This window comes from Ursus maritimus, unplaced genomic scaffold (assembly GCF_017311325.1).
Source record: "Ursus maritimus isolate PB19 unplaced genomic scaffold, ASM1731132v1 scaffold_8, whole genome shotgun sequence".
NCBI classification, from domain to species: Eukaryota; Metazoa; Chordata; class Mammalia; order Carnivora; family Ursidae; genus Ursus; species Ursus maritimus.
The window spans coordinates 34,337,284-34,363,252 of record NW_024426996.1 but is presented as its reverse complement, the minus strand read 5'-3'; the positions used below and the strand labels follow the sequence as shown (position 1 = coordinate 34,363,252).

General features: G+C 35.9%; 1 protein-coding gene across 1 annotated transcript in view; it reads left to right on the top strand.

Moving 5' to 3' along the window:
- Nucleotides 1–25,969, top strand: part of ADGRL3 (adhesion G protein-coupled receptor L3) — a 482,854-nt gene that overhangs the window by 352,395 nt on the left and 104,490 nt on the right. The window contains exons 11-14 of the mRNA XM_040624907.1: nucleotides 5,244–5,427; nucleotides 6,390–6,512; nucleotides 12,021–12,229; nucleotides 12,938–13,114. Of these exons, the coding sequence (XP_040480841.1) occupies nucleotides 5,244–5,427; nucleotides 6,390–6,512; nucleotides 12,021–12,229; nucleotides 12,938–13,114 (693 nt within the window). The remainder of the gene's footprint in view (nucleotides 1–5,243; nucleotides 5,428–6,389; nucleotides 6,513–12,020; nucleotides 12,230–12,937; nucleotides 13,115–25,969) is intronic.

Here is a 25,969-nt window from a genome sequence, read left to right as displayed (position 1 = left end):
TCCTAACCTCCTCCAACAGTGACTTCCCTAGTTCTTTGCATATCATACATAGTTAATAGGACCTCATTGAATTACATTGAAAGTGAGCTCTGGTACACTTAAAAACATTTTGGAAAGCATTTGTAGAATATATTGTTGTTATGCCTAGTAGTTTGCATTTACTACAATAGCCTGTGGCTCTGCTTTTCTCCTTTTGAACTCTGATTGTCTTCTTAATTCCCTCTTATTCAGCCTGTCTTCCTTCCAAACCATGTGATATCTGAGCACTTTATTCTCTCAGAACATTTCTTGGGAGACATGGCAAAAAAGTTGTAAAACTAGAAGATGTTTTCATTTTCCTATTACATATAAGATCATTAGTGATTTGATAGTAAAAGTAGGTTATCTTTGCATAATGAGAATTTTATGAGTACCTAAAATGTCTCAAGTCACTAACATTTACCCTAGGAAAACACCAGTGAACATGGTCTCTCCCCTGAGAACATCGCAACCTCGTGAGAAAGCCAGACCACAAGTATGGATAGTTCTATTCAAGGTGAATAAGTATTAAAATGGGAACCCATTGTGGCACTGAATCTCTAAATGATAACAATTTGGATAATATTGGCTAGTTACTAGGGTTTTTGTTTTTGTTTTTGTTTTTTCCATTTGTTCTTACATATTCTTTGCTCTTATAAAACCAATACTTTCAGAGATTTTTTTTTTTTCCTGCTGGTATGATAATGGAGAAGATTCACTGAAGTATGAATCTTCATTAGATGTGAATCATTCAGCAGAGTCATTGAACACTTATCATGTACCAGGCAGAGTACTGGGCACTTATAAAAGACACAGAGTCGCTGCCCTCACAAAGCATACCTTTTCTTAAGTGAGAGATCTGAAACAGCCATGCAGATAAATACGTATTTTAGATACTTTAGATAATGACACATGATACAAAGAAAACAAAACAGTTAACAGATTTAAGGGTGGGGGGGATTCTCCCTAGCTATGCCAATAATCGAAGACTTCTTTGTACCCGAGCTAAAACCTGAAGGAGCTTACAATTAAAAGTCCATCTTCAGAAAAATGCAATGGTGGTAAAGTTACATATCTTTTCACAAGCATTCATTCTATTTGGTCTTTAATTTAGTGGTTTTCAAGTGAAGAAAGAGGGGTAAGTAGGTTCTCCAGGTGATTTTGCTTACCTAGTTTAAGTTTTACTGCTCACCTGGGTAAGAAGTGCCATTGAGAGGTGTCTCATCGTTGATCCTGGGTATTTCACAAGCACATCGTCTTGGAATAATGACAAAAGTTGTTACTAGCTGGTTCCCCCCAAAATTTTCACAGTAGTTTTAGCAAATAAGTAAGTCCTCCCTTTTGAAATAGTATGATTATACACTTTAAAACATCTTTTAACAATCTAATTATATGCTATGAGTAAAACTAGTCAAATGAATTTGCCTAAGATCTGAATTTTATGATAAGAAGGTCCAATAATGTTGTGTAATGCAAATATATGTCTAGAAGGATACAGTATGCTCATCCTGGTATGAATCTAAGTGACTTTTACACTTTCTAATTTATATTTGATTTTTAGAAACAGTCAAAAGTCACTTTAGAGTCTAGCCGTAAACTATATAATGAGAAGAGTGATATTTAATAGCAGAATACCCCTGACTACCTCAATTTGAAACATAATGAAACTTACTTTCTTGTGTAGTTCACACTTTGTTGATTGGTTAGAAAACATAAATATGTCCAAAGACACACTGAAATTTAGTGACAACTAGAACGCAAATTTCCAGTGCCATCTCCTATTCAGTTTCTAGTGTTGTGAAAAAGAAAATAAAGTGAGTTAACATTTAGTTTCTGACAAGGACATTGTTGGTTAAATTTACTTTTCACAATTTTAGATTCTTTCGGTCTGTACACATCAAAACCATGAGGTGACTCTTTTTCTTTTCTTTTTTTTTTTTGTTCTCATGGATCAAGTCTTGTCTTATAATAAATGCCGGACCAAGTGTATTTTCTTCCAACTTTATCATGTAAATTTTAGATCAGAAAAATATTTATAGCAGAAAAAGAGAAGCCGGTGAGAGCTGTTGGACATTAAATGATGTCCCAGTACCTCACTTTATTCAAATTCATTGTACATTCCCTGTTCAACTTTGGTTCTAAGCATACTTAAGCTCATGTACTTGTAACCAAATAAAATGAAAATCAACCTGTTTTTAAAGAGATGTTGTTGAACTAATGAAAGCAATGCAAATAACCAGTTTGACAAAAACAAAACCACACACACATGCATAATGACCAGATGTCATCATTTGTGGGTAAAACATACAAATGCAAAAAGGTACAAGGAAAACAAAATACAAATAGTCTTTTGTCATTGAAGGGTGTGACTATTTAATTGGCCTTCATTAAACTGGTAACAGGGACATGTCAGCAAACTTTGGAAAGTTTAAACAAACTACATTAATTATAAAGCTATTAGGATTGAGTTAACCATGCTGTTCAAACCTCTAAAACACACATTATGAATTAATACACATGTTCCTATACTGTCCTATTCCTCAAAGCTTTAGGTGATATAGTCTTTAGTAGTTAAATTGTGAAACAGGTTTTTTCATGAAGGCTACACTGTAGAAGTTATTCCTTTGGGATTTCACTTTCAGAGCAGATATTTTGTAATTATCAGGTATGACCTGTGCTTCCTTCTTCCCAAGCTGGATTTAGATATGCAATGAAAGTCAATATAAGATTACACCTTAAACATGTGTTATGAGCCAGGCAACATAAATGCATTTATATTGCCATGCGATATAAAATGATTATATTATTGTCTCTGATTTATAGATGAAGTTCAGACAAGTAACTTGCCCAACATCGTACAGCTAGTAAGTGGCACAGTCTAGGTACAAACTGAGCAGATATGGTTCTCAATCCCATATTCTGATTTTAGCACTACAGAATTCTGTTTTCCAATCCTTGTGTTGAAATTGCCTTACGTTGATACTTAAGCAATCACAATATGTGCTTTTTAAAGAAGAATAAATATTAGATTTGTGCCTAACCCATCCAGATTTTAGGACCGTATATTATGTCTGTCATTTCTATAATAAACTTGGAAATCATTTGGGCTTTGATAGAAGACTTCTTTAAAGATTATGATTTATTTGGGAAGATGCAATTGCCGTAAATGTACTTGCAGTTTATAACTATGAAAAAATACTGTACTACGTACATTTTCGTATGCAAAACTGCGATACTTTAGTAAGGGGTGCCTTTGATTCATTAGTTACCAATTCAAACATGGTATTTTACCTCACGCAGTCTGTTGTTAACAGGTGGCTATTTAAAACATCTCAGAGTTGACCACAGTTGTTTATTTTTCTTGTTTTTTTTTTCTTTTTTCCTCCTTTTGCATTTCTTAAATTAAAAAAAATAAAAACAATGAAGGGCAGAGCAGAAATATTGCATTATGCCCAATAAAATTTTCCCTGAGGTAAGCTTTAAGTTAATTGGTATGAGATTCTTAACTAATGTTAACAATGGCTGTTCCTTGGAGAACAGGCATAATTTCTGTTGCGTATGGGATTTTCAGAGCATTTCTAATGAATTCAGAGCATCATCTAATCACAGAAAGAGTACTTCTTTGCACTCAAGAGGTCGATTTCTCTGGCTCGTGAAAATACCTAAACTTGTTTTGTTCATTTGTTTCCTATGTGGCACCTCCTTTTTGGCATCTCCTGTTGGCATTATCCCTATAGAGAACTTCCTGGAAAGCAAATCATTTTGTTGTGATCGGAAATGCTTTTGTCTGGCTTCTAGGTCATGCTTTAAACTCAGAACACATGGCAGAACTAAGCACACTGTGTGAAAATGCCCAGTTATTAAACTCATGAGAGATTTTTTTGGTGTTTTCTGTTTCTTGTTTGTTTGTTTTTAAATGATGCAAAGTACTCAAGTTGCAAGTAGGACTGTTTTACATGAAAGTCCAGTGATGTTGATTTTTGGCCAGAACTTGGAGTAGCTGGGAAAAATATCAAGAAAAAAAACTCTTATCAAAAGGCAAATTAGTTTTTGAAGCTGGTGTTAATTGGCAGCCAAGGTGTTTCATTATGAAGCTGAATTTTTAACAGTTGTTAGTCAGTTACTATGAAAACACCAGCCAGAAGAAAACACTGCAGTGCAATGGGTATTTCTTCAATCTCTCCTAATCCTTCTCCAACGTGTCAATAATACGAGTCTTGTTTTAAAACACCCATGCACTGCCTAGAAATTGCCTGTGTTGGCTGTTTATTCAAATTTATTTCTCGATTAGATGCATATTTCATAATCAACGGGTTCAGGGATGATCACTTTCAAACTGCAGGTGTATTTTTCTATTTTGCAATTCTCTGTTTGAATGAAACCTTAAGAAGACCTTATTGGGAGAACTTTTTTTTTTTTCTTTCCTTTGTAACCTAGAGCACAAAGCTAACCATGGGAAATATATAAATTGTAACTAGGGAGATGATTCTTTTGGATGAAGCAATGAGAACTGGGGCTTTTTATCTCTATGTGTACCTACTGCTGCTTTTTTTAAAGGAAAAACACCTGAGGGCCACAGGTAGAAGTTCCAACTGTTTATTCCCCTCCCTAATAGTAAACAGCATGAAGAAGGTTTTTCTCCACACATAACATATCCAAAGCCCCTGGGAGTATGTATGCTTTGATATTTTTCCCATTCTGACATTTTACCAGCTGGCTAAGAAAAAAAATTGGTTTGCTCAGTGAGTCCTCAACATAGAGGCAACAAATTCTAGTATTGTCCTGTCTGTCGTTATACCTTTAACCTCTGCTGTATTCAGCATTTAGTTTTATGGTAATATATAGGGGGAAAAATCATTTTTGTGGGTGATCTGACAAAAGTGTTGGTTAAAATTACTTGCCAACAGTTCCCCAGCCAAATAATTTAATTATGTGATTATAGTCTTATTGAAGCATTTGCTATTGATTCTAAGAAGCAAGAATGGATCTGTTTGTTGTCCTTCAAAACAAAAGCTGGTTTTTCTCTTGCCTTGCAGTCTCAGCTAGGGCTTTACCAGAACACAATAATGAATGCTTCTGCTGCAGCGTGTCACAGGGGAGGCTGGGACAATACTGAACTCGTGCACACCGCTGATCCTTGCTTGCCGAGCAACATGTACACCTGGATTTCTGACAGCTCTGGGAGTTCACTAGAGACCTCTGTCATTCTGTTCATCCTCTTGTAGGCGATGGTCGAGACAGTTAACAACCTCCTCCAGCCACAAGCCTCAAATGCGTGGAGAGACCTGACTACAAGCGATCAACTACGGGCAGCCACCATGTTGCTCGACACTGTGGAGGAAAGTGCTTTTGTGTTGGCTGATAACCTTTTGAAGACTGACATTGTCAGGGAGAACACAGACAATATTCGTAAGTGGCCTTTGTTATACAGAAGGGCCAGAGACCCGTGGACAGCAGAAGAGAGAAAAGAAAAAATTTCTGTGGTAGTGCAGATATTATAAGTGATTTTTATTTCAGTGGAGATAAGTGCTTTTTTTTTTTTTGGTGTAATTAGAAGGATATCACCTGGCATTGGCTTAAAAGGGTCCTCATAATTTTGTGTGTTATCCTCCTTAGGATATTCCAATATTGGATATATTAGCCTGAAATCACTCACAGTGAGGTCCTTTAGTTAGTGAGTTAATTAGTTTTTTTGTCTGTGTGTATGTATGTATGTATGCATTGTACTATTTAAAATCTTATCCTCCTAACACAGTGCCTGTGGGTCATGTCAGTTATAATAAGAATGTCTCTGAATTATGTACTGTAAAGAAATCAGTCATTTAAGTGAAGGTGATAAAACAGTTTTTTTGTAATCGTGTTATTAGCTCATAAGGAGTATAAATCTATTTTTATTGTGCGTAAGGATATAGCTGACAGTTTTATTTCAGAAGATTTGATAAAGCTGTTTCAAACTTATTACATTTAAAGATAGATCAATATTGATATAATAGTGCAACTCTAGATTATAAAGAAACTTTTACTTAATTCACAAAAGAAAGATAATATTTTGAAGAGAAACTAAATGACAAGGTATAAGGATTTGAGCTTGAATGTTAAATTTTAGGCTTTATAATTGATGTATTTGTGTTCTTATTTACCTGTTTAATAGTTTTTATTTGCTTTATTAAAAAATACTTTATTTAAAGGAATACTTTATTTAAAGAAATACTTTCAAAATAAAACATTGAACTACTATTCGTTTGACTTCTATAAATTAATAGAACGTTAATTCCAGTGTTTTGATTTCAGAAATATTTCAGTGATTTAGGAAATCATCTTAGCTTGGGTGTGTCTCTCAATGAGTACTGATAACTCTTTGCCATTCACAGAATTGGAAGTTGCAAGGCTGAGCACAGAAGGAAACTTAGAAGACCTAAAATTTCCAGAAAACATGGGTCATGGAAGCACCATCCAGCTTTCCGCAAATACTTTAAAGCAAAATGGTCGAAATGGTAGGTTAGAATTTATTTGTTAAGCATGGTGAGATGAATTTGTCATCAATGCCTTGTTTCTTGGCTTGTGGTTTTAGATCTGCTATCCAAAAGCTCCCTTTCTCTCACTCAACTGTTCTCTCTCACCTCTTCCTCTTCCTTCTCTTTCCTATTTTCTGCACCAACAACATCACAATGTATTTGCTCTATAAAATTCTCAGTCAGATTTGGAAATTGTTCTGTTCCTTTTCATTTGCAGTACAATGTCAGAAACTTGAATCTGAGAGGAATTAATGAACAATAAAATCCAGATATCTGACTTTTTTCTTTTTTTCTTTTTTTTTTTTTTAAAGATTTTATTTATTTATTTGACAGGGAGAGACAGCCAGCGAGAGAGGGAGTACAAGCAGGGGGAGTGGGAGAGGAAGAAGCAGGCTCCCAGGGAAGGAGCCCCATGTGGGCCCCAAAGGCAGATGCTTAACGACTGCACCACCCAGGCGCCCCGTGACTTTTTTATTGAAAGGAATAAACTGTCACTGAGTTGACAGATTTGGTTTCTAAAATTTTTAATGGAAATTTTACTTCTAATTTTAAAATTGTATGTTTTTTTCCTTATTCGCTATTTTTGAAGGTGTTTCTATGATTTTTCTTTGCAAAGCATACAGAAAATTTAAATATGAGAAGGTGATTTGGGGGAAAGGAACTGGTCAATATAGGTCAGTTTGATACTAGATTAAATTCACTGAATATAACAAGAATGAAATAAACTCATAGAGAAAATATGTCTCAAGTGTCACTAGTATTACGTTTTTAATAGCATACTTTTTGCCAACTAGATGAGATCCTTTGACCTGTTAGGTGATGGGAAGACAGCCTCAGGTTGTAGCAACCAACTCAAAGCTTGTGTTTCAGAGTGCTGGGTGCATAGTTTTAAAGGATGAAGAGCCTGTTGAATAATACCAAGACAAAACAAATTAGGCTGCCTTCAACGGAACAAAGTTCTTTTTTGGAAATCATATAAATGACCTTAAAAGTCATTAGATTGCTAATTTGACTATGTGAATTTTGAGGCAACAATAACATTTTCTACGAAGCAAAATCAGATTTCTGCATCAGCTTTCCACCTGGCTTCCCTCTCTCCACTCTTTCTGCCTCGCAACATGTATCCTGTTGACTAAAGGGATCTTCCTGAAATGTAAATCTGACCAGTTCATTTCCAGTTGCACTCAGATGAAATCAGAGGATTTCACTAGCCCACCGTGTGCTCGTCCACTTCCTTCCTGCCTCATCTGCCCCACTTCCTGTCTGTCTTTAGCATGCTCTCTATGGTCCAGGCAGTCTACTCGTGATTCTTTTCCTTTTTATTGAGGTAGAAGTGACACAGAACTTTATGTTAGTATCAGGGGTACAATATAATGATTCGATATTTGTGTATATTATAAAATCTTCACCGCAATAAGTCTAGTTCACATTTATCACCACATATAGTTTTATTTTTTTCTTGTGATGAGACCTTTTAAGATTGACCTTCTTAGCAACTTTCAAAATATACAATGCAGTATTATTAACTACAGTCACTATGCTATATATTATATCCCCCCATATATATATATATATGACATTTATTTTATAACTAGAAGTTTGTACTTTTTGAACTTTTTCACCCATTTTACCTACCCACCACCCTCTGCCAGTGGCAGTCACCAGTCTGTTCTCCATATCTATGAATTTAGTTTGTTTTATTTATTTATTTTTTTTAGAATTCCACATATAAGTGAGATCATACAATGCTTGTTTTTCCATGTCTGACATATTTCACTTAGCATAATGCTCTCAAGGTCCATCCATGTTATCATAAATGACAAGATATCATTCTTTTTTTTTTTTTAAGATTTTTTTTTTTTTTTTTTTTTTTATTCGACAGAGATAGAGACAGCCAGCGAGAGAGGGAACACAGGCAGGGGGAGTGGGAGAGGAAGAAGCAGGCACATAGCGGAGGAGCCTGATGTGGGGCTCGATCCCATAACACCGGGATCACGCCCTGAGCCGAAGGCAGACGCTCAACCGCTGTGCCACCCAGGCACCCCAAGATATCATTCTTTTTAATGGCTGAATAATATTCCATTTTCTTTATCCATATCATCAGTGGACACTTAGGTGGTTTACATGTCTTAGCTCTTATAAATAATGCTGCAGTGAACATGGGATACAGATTTCTTTTTGAGTTAGTGTTTTTGTTTCCTTCAGATAAAAACCCAGAAGTGGAATTACTGCATCATATGGTAGTTCTATTTTTAATTTGGGGGGGGGGGGACTTCCACAGTGTTTTCCACAGTGGTGTACCAATTTACATTCCTACCAACAGTGCACAAGGATTCCCTCTGATCTAGTCTTGATTCTGTTCCTTGAATACACTAAGAGTGTTTCTGTATCAGATTTTTGCATTTTTGTTTCCTTCCTGGAATGCAGTTTTTACATTTCTTTACATAGAAGATTCTCTATCATTCACTATTCAGTATAAATCTTACCTCTTTAGGAAAGGAAGTTTTTCTCTGTCTCCCTGAAGGTACATCATTCTTTCCTAATTGCTCTTTTCCCATTAGCCATTTTATACCAGTGCTTCTTCATGGTGGTTATTCACTTAACATTATATGAATTATTATTATTATTATTATTATTATTATTAAGTTGCCTGTTTATTATCTGACTTTCCCTCTAGTGGGAAGCTCATGAGAGCAGGGATCTTTTCTTACTTGTTCACTGATAGAACACTTGTGCCTGGCACATGGATAAACTAAGAATTTATGAAATAAATGTGTGAACTTTCAGATATAAAGCTAATGGCAATTAAAATATAATTATATTAGTCATATTATGTTTTGTACTCATTTATTTTATTTACTAAAGTAGTGTGTGGGTGGGGGTGTGGGGGTGTTTTAGGTCACATTTAAACATTAATTTTGGAGGGGAGAATCTGTAACAATTATATGTGACTAAATGCATTGATAAAACAAGGTCGGGTGTCAACATGACACTGTCCCATAGCTGGAAATTGGTAGGAATTATCAAGTGGTTATCAACCAGTTAAAATAAAAGTTGTTACTGTCACCAGGAAGAAAAAAAAAGATGTGTTTCTTAAGTTTAGCCTTCCAAAATTTAGTATTTTCATATTAAATCTAGAAAAAAGAACTAAAATTAAATGCTGTGTTGCAATAGACAAGAAATATTTAGCGAATTACTGTTCTTTGCTCAGTACCACGTTAACAGATGTGGGTTGGAAGTTTAAGAATGCCCCCTTACTTTATGTAGCTCTTGTCATAATGTCTTTGCTGTATTACTGAAAGGATAATGGATATCTCATGGAATCACTGAGAAGGCTGGAGAATCAGGCCCAGAAAACCTATAAGAGCTAGTAGGCTGACAGCAGCCTGTATCATCACACAGCATCATTGCTGTGATGTCACTGCTGCCACGAGTAAAGCCTAAGTGAAGGTGGCTGCTGCCATCCCACCTGCTGCTTCCTTGTGTCACCAGCTCCTCATCTGAATTCGGAGACGCGTGCATCTGGTGGGAGGCATCGAGCTCAGGTGCCCAGAGCAAACTCTTTGCAAGACAGGCTGGGAAAGCAAATGTACATCCATTTTGTGTCTATAAATCCCTAAGAGTTGGGAATTTCCCAAACATGGGAGCACAGTTTAGATGGACAGTCCCCTCCCTCCTCAAAAGAAATCTATTAAAATTTCCTTGTTCTTACTTCCACTTGACTCTAAAATTCAGGGATAAGGACTGAGACTTCCTCAGCTTAGGAACTGTGATAGTCAGGACAGTGCCTGCCTCTTGTGATATGAATTCATACTGGAAGTAAGACATAGAGCTTGATGTATTTTAAGAAAGAAAATGATATGATCAAAAACATGTCTCCTGGGTGACTCAGTCGGTTAAGCATCTGCCTTCTACTTAGGTCATGATCCCAGACCTGGGATGGAGCCCCGCATCGGGCTCCCTGCTCAGCAGGGGGTCTGCTCCTCCCTCTCCCTTTGCCCTCCCTCCCAATGTTAAAAGAAGGTTAATTTTACAGAAGATTGCAGGTAGGAGATAGTCACAAGAGAAAAAAGAAGATGGAAGGATGTATGGAGAAAGTGACTTTCAATGAACATGGTAATTGAGTTTTAAGACAGATAAGGATTTTGAATCCTTGTTGCTGTTGTTTTAATTGCAATTGAGATATAATTTACATACAATAAAACATACATCCCTTAAGAATGTAGCTTGATGAATTTGACAGTTGTATGTTCCTCGGTAATATTACTTAAAATAAGATATAAATCTCTTCTATTACCCAGAAATTGTTACCCCTTTCCAGTCTTCTTACCTCCTCTCCCCGTCTGATGAAACTACTCTCCTTACTATCTCTCTAGACAAATTTTGCCTGTTCTTAGACTTCGTACAACCGGAATCATGTAGCATGTGCTCTTTTCTGTCTATATTCTTTAACCAAACGCAGTATTTTTGGGATTCCGTCATCATGCTCTATTAGTAGTTTCTTCTTTGCTCTATCAGTAGTTCTTTATTGATGCATAGTCTATTCCATTATATTCATATGCCATAATTTGTCTACTGATAGATTTTTTAGTTGTTTCCATTTAGGAGATATTATGAATAAGGATGCTATTAATCTTATACAATTTTTTTTGTTTTTGTTTTTCCTTTGTAGATATATATATTATCTAGGAAAGGTAGTTATGTTTAACTTTATAAGAAATCACCATCTCTCCAAATAGTGGAACTATTTCACATTTCCACCAGCAGTGAGCAGGAGCTCCAGCTGTTCCACATCTTTGTCAATATAAGTGTGACCAGTCATTTTGATTTTAGAAATTCGAGTAGGTTATGAAGTGGTATCTCGAAGTGATTTTTCATTTTTATTTCCAAAATTACTAATGATGCTGATAACTTTTCATGTTTCTATTAACCTTTCATATATCTTTTTTCTAAAGTATGTGTTTATACCTTTTGCAATTTTCATGTGTTATTTATTCTTTTTTGTTTATTAGCAGAAATGCTATGTATAGTCATGAATCTCATCTATATTATTGTTGATGCTGTATTTTGATATTTTTAATTTTGATAAAGTGCAGTGTACCATTTTATTTTTCTTTTATGGTTAATATCTTTTGGATCCAAGTCATCCTTACCTACTCTGAGATCACAAAGATCCTATATTTTGTTCTAGAAACTTTATGGTTCTGGTTTTTATGTTTAGGTCTATGATCTGTCTTTAAGTTTTGAGTACGGAGTGATACAGGGATTGACATTCATTTTTTAAAATATTGATAGTTTTTTCAGCATCATTTGATATTCCTTTTCTTATGAATGACTTGGCACTTCAGTTAAAATGAATGCTTAATTTTGTTGTGAATATATACTATATGGGTTTGATTATAATTTAATTAGATCTAGATTAGGTGGAATGTACAAAGTAATCAGAGTTTCTCCCCAACTTATAATTCACATTTACATTTATTTCAGGAGAGATCAGAGTGGCCTTTGTTCTGTACAACAACTTGGGTCCTTATTTGTCCACGGAGAATGCCAGCATGAAGTTGGGAACAGAGGCTATGTCTACCAATCATTCTGTTATTGTCAATTCCCCTGTTATTACAGCAGCAATAAACAAAGAGTTCAGCAATAAGGTTTATTTAGCTGATCCTGTGGTGTTCACTGTTAAACATATTAAGGTAAGAAAATGCCATGTTAAGTTTAGTTGTCCACATTATCTATACTTGTTACAGCACAAACATGGAATATATTAATTTTCCTTTTTTCCTATTATTTGACAGATAGCAGTTCATTATCTATAAAATGATAGTAGTGATTTTTTTTTTCTAAAATGAGGGAGGAGAATAATTCTTGAATATGTAAATGCTTCTGATAAAAATATCTATAGATGGATTTATCAATATGTCTCCATAATTAAAAAGAGTTAGCAGCATATTTAGTGGAATTGGACATGGCTTCACCTATGATGTCACAAGTATTTATGTCTTTGGGCAAAGATATATTTTTATGTATGTACAAAGATTGTATTACAAATTGAACAAAATTTCTACAGACCATCTTCTCAGAAATTGTTTCGAGTAATTAAATTCTTTATAATGTATTTTACTTTGAAATTAGTTGAAGTCGTTCTGAGACATTGATACTAGTATTCCATTAATATTAATTTTTTTAAAAAGTAAACTCATCTCTAATCAGAGGAAGTAAACGACAATATATATTCAAATTTGCTTAGGCTTGATGAAATCCACTTAATATGAAAACACTTGTATACATCCCCACAAAAGTTGGAACAGAGTCTGAAGTGTGTTAGATGTAAAGAAAATGCCTATCTAATTTACGTGATCATAAAGAAGTTATTGGTTTTATTGATTTTTTTCCCCCTGTAGCAGTCCGAGGAGAATTTCAACCCTAACTGTTCATTTTGGAGCTATTCCAAGCGCACCATGACAGGTTATTGGTCAACACAAGGCTGCCGGCTCCTGACAACAAATAGGACACATACTACGTGCTCTTGTAATCACCTAACCAATTTTGCAGTCCTGATGGCACATGTGGAAGTTAAGGTAAGATACATACCATAAAATAAAACTAGTTAAGCATATGGTCAGGATACCACTATAAAAAGTCCTACGTCCACAGGCCAGTCTTACTTCAAAGGTTTTCTAGTTTCCTAGTAATTCTGTTCGGAAACTCTCTGAGGTACAACCCGTGTTCTCCTGGATGATTCAAAGAAAACTTTTTTTGTTCTATTATCAACATGGTTTATAAAATTGCAGTCCACTTAGAAAATAAAATTGTGCTTATAAAAATTCCCCTTAGTCTCCCCTGATCCTATTTCGTATGAATAAAGGAGAGCATGCGCACAAAGCAAGGTAGGACCCCAGGACCAAAGGCGGGTGCAGTGGGGTTAAGAACCAGGATCTGGTAGGTTGGAGATTAAGAGCTATGCATGGGATTAAATACTGCCAAAATGACTCTTGGAAAAGCAGCCATTAGCACAATAAACAATGCCTGGTAATGCAAAGGGCTTAGCAAATTCTAATATAATGTAATCGTTTTTCTCCATTCAAGAAAACCCTATTCTAAGAAAAAATCCAGGTCATAGGTAGTTTCCAAAGTCAGACACACAGCTAATTTGGCTGCATCAGTTTCCTCCTGGCATGAGTCTGGCAGCCATGGGGGCAGGGAGAGAGCATGAAAAGGATTTAGATTTCAGATATATTTAGGACATAAAAATACAAAGGGCTTATTAGCTTGGTTATAGACTTTGATGGATTAGTAACAGTAAATTATATACTTGTAAATTCTCTTCGCATCTCCCTGATGTCAATAAAAAGAGAGGAAAGATTACTCTCTAGCATGGTTTCAAAAGTGAAGACTGTGGCACAGATTTTATCTACTTGATGTCATTTTTCCAAATAATCTCATCCAAAATTTTCCTTGACACTGTTGAATTTAGAGAGAGTATGGGTATCCCAGAGGGAGACCAAATCCAAACCCTGTTAGCTCCTTAAAAGTAAATTACCGTAGCTGTGTCAGCACAGTTTACGTTTTGGTCTTTAAAGGACTACATCCCCTATTTATCAGAGCATCACAGATTGATGTAGTTTCGCAAGACCAGCTATACTAACAAATGTTAGATTTCAACCTGGAATGTGTTCGTGTGGCTCTGGGATTCTATTTTTTCCATTTAGGGAATAAATTCAAACCCAGAAAAATGGATCATATTTGAAACAACAATAAAATATCACCTTTTGCTGCAGGCATGGCATAGCACCCTCTCCTCGATCTATTATACAAGAATCCCGGCTATGACCATTATTGCATGTCGACAAGAGACAAAATAAATGCAAATCAATATTTCCCTTTAGCAAGCATTCACACAGCATGGATGTCCTGGTTTTCTGTACCATAATCTTTTGCAATTGCCAGTCAGCCTCATTTGGATCTCACAGCATGGTTTTGGCACTTGAAACACAGAAAACAAGCAGACTGAACACCACCACAAGTCCAAAAAGAAACACACTAACCAAACTTACATGAGACGAAATTTCTAAAACAGAACACGAATCTATTTGTGCACAGTGAGAAATACAGCGACCGGTTGGATTAGATATTTATTGTTGCTAGTTGTCTCTTTCTAACTCCACAGGAAAATGTAGGAAGGAAACAAAATCATATTGGATAGTTTGGCTTGATGAGCTTGGAAGGAGAGCGAGAGGAGTTAGCCGAGTCATGTCAGAGCTGTTGCCGTCAAGCCGTGGTACCCTGATGCGTCGGTCTTTACTCCAGTCTCTACCCGTGCGCTGACATGCTGTCCTTATCTATCATCTGTGCTTCTCTGCTGTTCATCGAGCACTTCCTTCGTTCTTTTATCAGCAGTTTTGAGTATTGGAATTGAGACCTGCACTGTGATTTTGCAATGCAGAGAAAGATCATCTGTTGAGGCAGGGCTGCTGAGAAGGGGCTTATCAAAAAAATGTCCCGTTCTGAAGGATCAGTAGGATGTATTTAGTAAGGCAACGCGTGGAGAATTTGCACTGAACACTTCCTTCACTTTGCCTTGGGTATATCCCTCTCTCATCTTTCTTTCCTTCCTATGCAGCAGGTCCTTCTTAGCTAACTTTGTTGGTTCCTCCTCCTCGCCGTGATCTCTCCTTGTTGCTCTGGCGCAAAGTGTAATTAGGTCTAGTGTAGGCCTTATCTGTTCTTTGTCCCTCGATGATCTTATGTAGCCATATGGTGCTAAACATCTCATGAGTCCCAGATTTCTATCTCCACTTTTTAACTCCAGACTCATAGATTCAACTCCTGACTTGTTAAATCCACTTGGGCTTCTAATAAGTGTCTCAATTCTAGAACTACACTTCAGGTATTCTCCCACCTGAGTCTTCTTAGTAAAGGGCTGTTCTGCCCTTCCAGGTGCTCAGGCCCTAAGCCCTGCATCATTTTTGATTTGTTTCTTTTTGCTCACACTGCACACACAATCCTATGAGCATAAGCTGCAAAATCCAGGATCTGACAAATTCTCAGCGTCTTCGTCACTACCACCCAGGTTCCAGCCACTGTCATCTGGCCTCCACTTTCTAGTTACAGCCTCTTAGTTGGTCTCCCTGCTTCCCTCCGTGCCCCTTCTAAATTTATTCTCAGTAGAGTTGCCAGAGGGGTACTCTTAAAATGTGAGTCAAACCTTCTCACTAGTCTAATTCATTCTCAAAAATCAGCTCTGTAATTCCTTTAAAATGCAAATCAGGAACTTCATATCTTTGATCAAATTTGAATGATTCCTTCTCTCAATAAGAGCAAATCCCAAATCTTGCCTCTTTAGCATCTTTTGACCTCCTTTCCTACTACTCTTCCTCTAGCACCCTTGGCTTCAGCCATGACAGGCCACCTTGCCTCTCCACAAACACGTCAGGTATTTAGTTAGACCTGAAAGTCCCCCTTTTTCTACCCCCCCAAACAGCCACCAGAGCCAGCTTCCTCATCCCCTTTAAGTCTGCTTCACTGTCACCTTCTCAAAGAGGCTCACCCTGTCCACCCTATTTAAAATTTCAAATTATTCCCCCTGACCCACAAAATACTGTGAGGAATAGATAAGGCAAAACAGTTCCCTGACCTCAGGGAATTCATACTTTATCAAGGGAGAGGAAGGGCTAAGACTGATTTTTGAGTGGGGTAGTAAGAGAGATTTCATAATTTTAAAGAAGAAAAATTCAACTGAGTAAGTTTGAAGATCTAATTGGCTTTATTAAGGGATTCATGAAGCAGGCAGTGTCCCATCTAACAAGTAGAGAGGAACTCCAATGATTTGTGCAATATGGAAGGTTTTTATAGGAAAGGATGGGACAAGGAAGTTATTAGCAAAACTAGGGAAAGGATTGTTTCAGGCAAGGTCACCTTCCCTTGGGGGAAATTTGGGGGTCTTGTTAGGTGGAGTTACCTCATCTTTAGAGAGATGGAGAGGACACATGTGACAGATCACCTCATTGATGTTTATCAGAAAATTCCTGACTGGCTGATTGAGACTTAACATTTCTAGGGGAGATTGAAACTGCAATTAGGTTAGGTATTAAGCCCAATTTAGGGGCTTGATACCTTTGGTGACCTGGCCTGAGTGATGCCATTTTGGGCCTGTGGTTTTCTTTTCAACAATAGCTAGGTCAATTTAGGCAGGTTAAAGAAGGCAGGCGGTGCTTCTACCTAAGGTGGCAATTTTGCTGGTTAACTACTTCCGAGTTCACTGTACTTCTGTTGTCTAAGGAAACATTTAATTGTCTTCTCTTTTAGACACAAATGTAACCATTCCGGGGGTGCCTGGGAGTCTCAGTCCATTAGGCATTGGACTCTTGATTTCAGCTCAGGTCATGATCTAGAGTGAGATTGAGCCCCGCCTTGGACTCCGCCCTCAGCAGGGAGTCTGCTTGAGATTCTCTCTTTCCCTCTCCCGCTGCCTCTCCCCCTGCTCAGGCACATGCACTCTCTCGCAAATAAACAAATAAAATCTTTTTATTTTAAGTAATCATTACAGAAATTTAGGTAATTTTATACCAAACAGAGTATCTATGGTATTTTAAGACCTTTCCTTTATTGTGAATCACCTACAGGTTTATTTGTCTGTTGTTCAGCAGAATGTTAAATACATCAATTGTCTATCTCTTCTCTTCCTAGTGATTCTTTTTGTGAACACCCTTTGTGGGAGGAGTATTTTAGTTTGCAGGAGTGTAAGTTTCAAACTAATTGATTAACATTTCTACTGCGATTTTGTAAAGCATTGTAACAAATGCTTTAGAAAAGAGTTTATATCACCTATAGCTCTTTCCTCTATTCAAATTGTAATTCTTTGGGAGATAATTTAAAAAATAATAATAAATTTTTCCTGTCAGTTCAACTTAACATTGATTTTTTTTTTTATGTATAAGATTTATTTGTTTATTTGAGAGAGCACAAGCAGGGGGAGGGCTGAGGGAGGAGCAGTCTGCTTATCCTACCACAATGACCTACCCAGGTGCCCCTTTATTATTTTTAAAAGGCTTCACTTTCCTTAGTTTGATGTTTGCATCTCTCTCTTTCTGTGTTTTTTTTTTAATTTCATATATCCTATTGCTCCCACCCCAACTTCACTCCAGTCCAGGTATAAGCATTGATTTTGCTGTTTGAGATCATTGTATTTATTTATTTATTTAGTATTGATTCCAAACAGTGACAATTCAGAGAATTTTAATGTCATACCATAGATTCTGTGTGTCAAATGTTTTATAGCTGAACTTTTTTCTAGGCTGGAAGAAAATAGGTAGTTTTATGTTGCAAGATTCTGCAGTTGCTCATGAAGGAAAGTACTTATATTTTTAAAAGAATATTTTTGATCTTTAAATTCCAAAAAGAAAAGTTATTTTGAGTTTAAGCAATGATTTTATTATTAAAAAATAAAATGTTTAGTGTATGATGCTTAGGTTTGTACACTTCATTGCCAAATTTTTATGCTTTTTTTTTTTTTTTAATTTTACCACACCCTACATAGCATGTACGGATTGAGGGAGAAGTAGACATTAAAAATCATAACTGGTATATGGTACTTTAAGTATTTATTTAGGGAAAGATACTAGAAACTGACAAATTGAATACCCTCCAAATATGGAATATTCCACAAAAAGAAAATGGTTTCAAAAATGGTCCAACATGTAAGATTTTGTTACAATATCTTGAATATTAACTTTATATTTAAAAATTGGCACCCTTTTAGAACGAAGAATTATTCTTGGATGTTCTCTGTGAACCATTTTATGATATATTTCATACATTTACAAAAATTTGAAATTATTTATTTGCTAGTATGCTGTTTAATTGTCTACCTCTCTCATTAGACACTAGCGCAGTATTAAGAGCAGAGAGAAGTGAGAGAGTCAGCTGTGTAGATCATCTGGGGAAAGAGTCTTCCAGGCAGAGGGAACAAGAGCAGTACCCTGAACCAGGGTGATTCCGATGTGTCTGAGGAACTTCAAGAACAGTATAGTTGTAGTGGAAAGAATAAGAGAGAAAGTACAGTAGCAGAAAAAGTCAAAGGGTCTAGAATGGAAGGTTCTGTAGGCCATCAGAATGACTCTGGGTGCAGGTTTTACTCAAAGTGCAGTGGAAAACCACAGCAGAACTTTGAGCATATGTTACATATGTAATATAGTAAATGTTTTCCATCTACCAGTTTGAAATGTATTTATTGAGAGGGAAAGTTCAGCCATGCCCAGACCCTAAATGATATATAACTTCCTTAAAGTATGGATTCGTTTTTATACTGAGAAATATATATTTTGCACGATAGCTTATCTCTATGTCTCTTTTAGTTCCTCTGAATTTTAAGTTCTTGAAATCAGTTACTGTATTTATTCTGGAGTCCAACACACCTAGATCTAACCCTGTAACAATTTGTGATTTTCTAGAGTTGGTTACATTTTTGTCCAGGCTACCAAGAAGCAACATATCCCTTTCAGTTAATAAAAGAATGATAACACTACCTTCCTCACTGACCCACACCCCTCCCCTGGATCAGACACTTGCAAACACAGGTCTTTTAATTTCCTAAATCAGAGAGAATATTTCCAGTTTCATGTTACTTGTGAGCAGTAAGCTGAGGAAATATTTCAAAATATGAGTGAATGTGAAGGGAGAATTTTCTTCCCACCACCATGGCTCCTGGAACACCACATGACATCAACTCTAATTCTCTTTTGAATAAATAACAAGAAATGAAGAATGCTGACTCCCTATCACTAACTCCTAATCTATACTGGATCACCAATTGCCTACAGTCTTTTTTGTTTGACTTCTGATGAAGTTGCCATAAAAAGGGGAAACTATTAGAAGAAGAAAAGGAAAGTTCTATCTTCCCTCTATCTCTGTACAGGACAGGGAGGAAGAGAGGAAAGGTAGCCTACCTAGAGGTAGAAAGGAGGATACTTTTTGCATATGCATTTGAGAAGAATTGGCAACTAGCTCTGGTTAGACTTCTTCAGTTTGTGAAAGGGGAAGACATATCCAAAATTAGCTATTTATATAGAGAGAAGAGCTGAAATTACGGATTTGAAGAAAAATAAGCCATTAAAAATTCTTTTATCACATATTTCTTCTACTCTTTTTACAGAACTTTTATTAAAAAGTTGAAAAACAGTACACTTAACACTCATATACCCATTTTTCTGAATTTACATTTGAATTTTTGACACATTTGACTGCCACTTTTCTGTGTTTGTTTGTGCATATATATTTAGCTGTATTATTTGATTTTTCAAAAGTAAATTGCTGACTTTATAATATTTAATTCTTAAATCTTCCAGCAAACATGTTTTATGAACACAGACATTCTCTTCCTACTATTAACAAACACAGAAATTTAATACTGATTAAGTACTATCCTCTAGTATGGAATCCATACACAAATTTTTCCAATAATTCAAATAATGTCCTTTATAGCCTTTGATTTTCAATGCAGTACCCAGTCAAGGATCACATATTGCCTTTAGTTTCTACATCTCTTTAGCCTTCTTTAATGCGGAAATTTTCCTACCTGCTTCTGTCTTTCATGAAAATGACATTTGATAAAGTCCAGGCCATTTGTCCTGTTAGAATATTCCACAATTTCAGTCTTTCTGATTGTTTTCTCATAATTCAAGTTAAACATTTTGGGCAAGAAATCCATGTGGGAAATACTGTATCCCTTCCATTGTATCAAGAGGCCCCTTGTTGGAACATTGAACAGGACATTGAACTTTTTGTAATTTAGAGGAATCTGTGGAAACATGTTTGAAAACTTTGGTTTAGTCATCTCATTTTTTAAATTGTGATGTGTTTGGTCTACCCTTTGTTTCTCAAATAGTTGACTATTGTCTTTGTAATAGGCAAAGCTCATGGTCCAGTTAATAGCACAGATAAGTAATCAGCAAACTCCGCACTTTGTGAGAAATGTCTCATCATTGTGGTAGAGGATGCTGTAGTAGCACACGGGAACAAGTCTGAACTCGACCTTGAAGGGTCAAGGAATGTGCTCTAGATAAAGGCACATAGCTGTTTAAGCAAAATGAGGGCGACAGGGTTGAAGTAGCATGAAATAAGGCTGGGTTTTTGTCATTTTACAGTACATTTTTCCAGTAAATTTCATATTTTTAAGAGTATTAACAACACTCTCTCTGATTGTTTTTCTTTCTGGGTTGTAGTGGAATTTTTAATCAAAAAGAAACCTGTGATCTTCTCATACACAGCTTGGATCCTTACACTTAGAATTTTTAGGTTCTTTATCATCTTCAGTACGTAAGCTTGGCTAAAAATAGCAGCTGGAGATTCATCTGCAATTCTAGTTTGAAATATTCTATAAGGAATAAGTAATCCAGTTTATGGAGATTCCGAAGAGTGGAGATTGAGTGAGAACTTCACCTCTCAGAAGGGCCTGGCATGTCCTGTAATAATAGGAATGACTGTCATTTCTTTAATGTGTACATACATTATCTCATTTAATCTGCAACACCACAACAGATATTATTATCATAATTTATTTGTCCAATTTATAATCTGAAGGGAAATTGCAGTAGGAATTAAAAATTAGGAGACTTAGGGTCCGATTCCAATGATTTGGGAAATTGCTTCTTGTTCTCAGACAAATCATCTGAATTCCCTGTTCCTATTGTTAAATTGGTTAAATAAGACTAATAATTTTTTTCTAATGGTATCTCAGAATTATTTTAGGGATTGAGTAACAAAATGTATTAAAATCATGTTGAAAATTATAAAGTTTTCTAAAAATATATTTTTAAAATTCACGATATGCTTACCTGTCCTTAAAGCCCTTGAGCTCTTGATTCTGGGGGTAGTTAATTGTCAAGGCTGAAATATTTAATTTTATTTCTAATAAAATTTATCTAGTGCTATATAGCTAAGTTTTCCCTAAAAAAGAGAAGAGTTTAGGCTGGTACTTTGTCTCACTTTTTGAAGTGACAGACTTTTTTTCCACAATGAAATTGTCAAATAATAAATTTGCAGCAAGATATATCATAACTACAAATAACTTTCCAGCCTTTCAAAATGTTGGTTATATGGACATTAAATTCCTGCAGTATCAGCACTACCAAATTCAATTTTAAGTACAATCATAAATCAATGCTAATACAATCAATACGTAACTTTTTTATTGATTGCATTTCTTCTTCATTAGTGAGATAATTTTTAGCATTGACTAACTGAAGGAATTATTTTCTTATTAATTTAAATATAATAGCTCTACTTACCCAATTTACCCAGCTTAAGAAGGTATTATCAACCAACTAAGCAAAAGAAACCAAGCATAAAACCTTTTCCGTCCTAATGTTCTAAAAATATCCTTAATTGTTTATACTGTTCTTAGTAAGAACTAGTTGATATGTTTACTAACTATGCTCTGTTCTGGATCACAAAATTTTACTTTTTTTTTTAACATCGAGGCTATTCAGTGATTTTCTTTTTTTTTTCCTAGCCTGTTTCATTCCATTGTGTCTGGTAAATAAAGTGATAAAGCTCGAGAACTACTGGCCTCTTGAGGAATTAGGCTAGATTTTCAGAATATTTATATAGCTTTCTAAGGTAGGCAACAAGGTCTACTTTATAAATAAGATTTTATTTTTTTTAAAGATTTTATTTATTTATTTGACATGACAGAGACAGCCAGCGAGAGAGGGAACACAAGCAGGGGGAGTGGGAGAGGAAGAAGCAGGCTCCCAGCAGAAGAGCCCAACGTGGGGCTTGATCCCAGAATGTCGGGATCACGCCCTGAGCGGAAGGCAGACGCTTAATGACTGCGCCACCCAGGCGCCCCTATAAATAAGATTTTTGAAGCATTTGAACAAAAATGTGGCTGAACTAAACCATTTTCCTGTCTCTACAATTCAAAGGACTGCCGATTTACTAGGTGTATCCTTACAGTGTAATAAGCATCTTTAGGTTTTAAAGGTTTTCTATGGTTGGTTGCTTGCTGATTTAGGTAAGCAATTCATAGAACTTTTAAGATGTTAATTTTATAAAATTTAACGTTACCTCAAGTTATTGTCTCTAGGTATGTGAAGTAATTATCCCCAGGGTTATTATCTGGAAGACCTCTACCCTGTTTAAAATGCAATAAATTTATTCATGAAAATGGGAAAAAGGAAGCCCAGTAACCGTCCTCTTTCTCTTTTTCCTGAAATTGCTTTAGTTAAGAAAATCAAATGAAATTGAAATAATGAAATAAAAATGAGATGTGTGCGTATGTGTGTGTGTGTGTGTGAGTGTCTGAGTGTTTATATTTACATTCTGTTTTATTTAGTACCTGAAGCAGAATAGACATCCAATGAAAATTCTTAGAAGAATCAACCAAGCTTTTGTTAGATACTTTGGGCTAGCTGCAGTTTCTATTTGTATGGTTTTCATAATCTAGTTATGCAAAATTATTTTCTCTTTTAAACCTAAGTTAACTTGTCTCTATTTTAAAACTTTTCTTTCTTATTGTGGTGAATTTATCGTTGCTTACATGACAAAGGAAATTTCTCTATGAGGAGAATGATAAATATATAGCAATAAACATATCTGGGTAATTCAAGTCTGGCAGTTCTATTATTTCCTTTCACTATACTTCAGCTTTGCTACACCTTTTCACATCATCTAACCCCTTTAAGAAGTACTTTCAAAAATTGTGTGTGTGTGTGTGTGTTTTAATGAAAACAATCTTAGGAGAAGTTACACATTTTGTATGAGATTGAGGAAAATTCCTGGATAGTCACGAACAAACTTTGTTTTAATAAAACTGCTGGATTTAATCATTGCAGTCAAAGGATATTTTTAAGAAATTTTTACCCAGGCAGGCCTGGTTCTATCCATTTCTGAGGAGCTTAGTATAATTGGGTCATAAAAAGAGTAAAGGAAAGAATCTGTGGTTGTCTCCACTGTTGGTGAAGTTGTGAAGAGCATGGAATATTTGGCCACAGGTTAGGGTGATCAACTTTTTAGAGCACTCACTGAGAAACAGCACTACCAAATCAAAAATATACTTAATATTTATTAAGTAATTATACAGATATGTGTTATTACTATTTAACTGTGACCGTTGGTAGTGTTTAATACTAATTAATAGTAGGGCTAATAGTGTGAAAAACTATAAAAACATTTTCTAAATAGGTCTTTCTGTCCTCTGATACTACAGATCTTCTTTTGGAGATTTAAATTTGGGGGCTATATCATTGCATATTTTTAAGGTATATAAAATGAGACTTCAAAAAGTTGGTACAATAATTAAACAGATATGACTCATATTTAATAGAAATAGCTATGAAATGTTTCTGTCTTTTTCTCTTTTTTTAGAGAATTAAAAGTGAATATAGTCAAAAGTAAAATTCTCTTTGACCTATAGTTCTGCTCTTACCAACCCCACATAACAGGTTCCTAGTGTCAATCCAATGTGATGACATCAAACGAAATATCCTCTCAACAAAAATGTTGAGGATAGGGATGCCTGACTGGCTGAATTGGTAGAGCATGCAACTCTTGATCTCATGGTTGTAAGTTTAAGCCCCACATTAGGTATAGAGATTACTTAAAAATAAAAAATGTTGAGTATACACTACAAAAGATTTTACTTAATGTCATTACCTACTAGGTTTTTAGACTTTTAGGAATTAGTTCTCATCTCTCCAGATATGCCCCTCCAGTTAGTATCTAGAGGCTTAATTGGTAGACCAACTGTTTGTCAGTTCTTTTGCATCTGTGAATTCATCATATAGGCTGTCCATGTCCAAAATATTTATCAATTTTAAACACTTCCAAGCACACTGGTTGTTAACATAAGGTAAAACACTATCGAGGATAATATTTTTCCTTTTTTCCTTTTTTTTCCTTTTTTTTATTTTATTATTATTATTTTTTAAGATGACTGGTTTTCTTTTTTTTTTTAATGTTTTTTATTATATTATGTTAGTCACCATACAGTACATCCCTGGATTTGATGTAAAGTTCGATGATTCATTAGTTGTGTTTAACACCCAGCGCACCATGCAATACGTGCCCTCCTTACTACCCATCACCAGCCTATCCCATTCCCCCACCCCTCTCCCCTCTGAAGCCCTCAGTTTGTTTCTCATAGTCCATAGTCTCTCATGCTTCATTCCCCCTTCTGATTACCCCCCTTTCTTTTTTTTTTTTTTTTTTAAGATTTTATTTATTTATTCGACAGAGATAGAGACAGCCAGCGAGAGAGGGAACACAAGCAGGGGGAGTGGGAGAGGAAGAAGCAGGCTCATAGCGGAGGAGCCTGATGTGGGGCTCGATCCCATAATGCCGTGATCACGCCCTGAGCCGAAGGCAGACGCTTAACCACTGTGCCACCCAGGTGCCCCTAATTATCCCCCTTTCTTTATCCCTTTCTTCTCCTACCAGTCTACCTAGTTTTTATGTTTCATAGATGAGAGAAACCATATGATAATTGCCTTTCTCTGCTCGACTTATTTCACTTAGCATTGTCTCCTCCAGTGCCGTCCATGTTGCAGCAAATGTTGAGAAATCGTTCTTTTTGATAGCTGAGTAATATTCCATTGTACATATGAACCACAACTTCTTAATCCAATCATCTGTTGAAGGGCATCTCGGCTCCTTCCACGATTTAGCTATTGTGGACAAAGCTGCTATGAACATTGGGGTGCATATGGCCCTTCTCTTCACTACGTCTGTATCTTTGGGGTAAATAGCCAGTAGTGCAATGGCTGGATCATAGGGTAGCTCAATTTTTAACTTTTTAAGGGACCTCCACACTGTTTTCCAGAGTGGCTGTACCAACTTGCACTCCCACCAACAATGTAGGAGGGATCCCCTTTCTCCACATCCTCTCCAGCAATTGTTGTTTCTTGCCTTGTCAATTTTTGCCATTCTAACTGGCGTAAGGTGGTATCTTAGTGTGGTTTTGATTTGAATTTTCCTGATGGCTAATGATTTTGAACATTTTTTCATGTGTCTGTTAGCCATTTGTATGTCATCATTGGAAAAGTGTCTGTTCATATCTTCTGCCCATCTTATGATTTGTTTATTTGTTTCTCGCATATTGAGTTTGAGAAGTTCTTTGTAGATCTTGGATACCAGTCTTTTATCTGTAGTATCATTTGCAAATATATTCTCCCATTCCGTGGGCTGCCTCTTAGTTTTTTTTTACTGTTTCCTTGGCTGTGCAGAAGCTTTTTATCTTGATGAAGTCCCACAAGTTCATTTTATCTTTTGCTTCTCTTCCCTTTGGAGATGTGTCATGAAAAATGTTGCTGTGGCCGATGTCCTAGAGGTTGCTGCCTATGTTCTCCTCTAGGATTTTGATGTATTCCTGTCTCACATCGAGGTCTTTTATCCATCTGGAGTTTATCTTTGTGTATGGTGTGAGAAAGTGGTCAAGT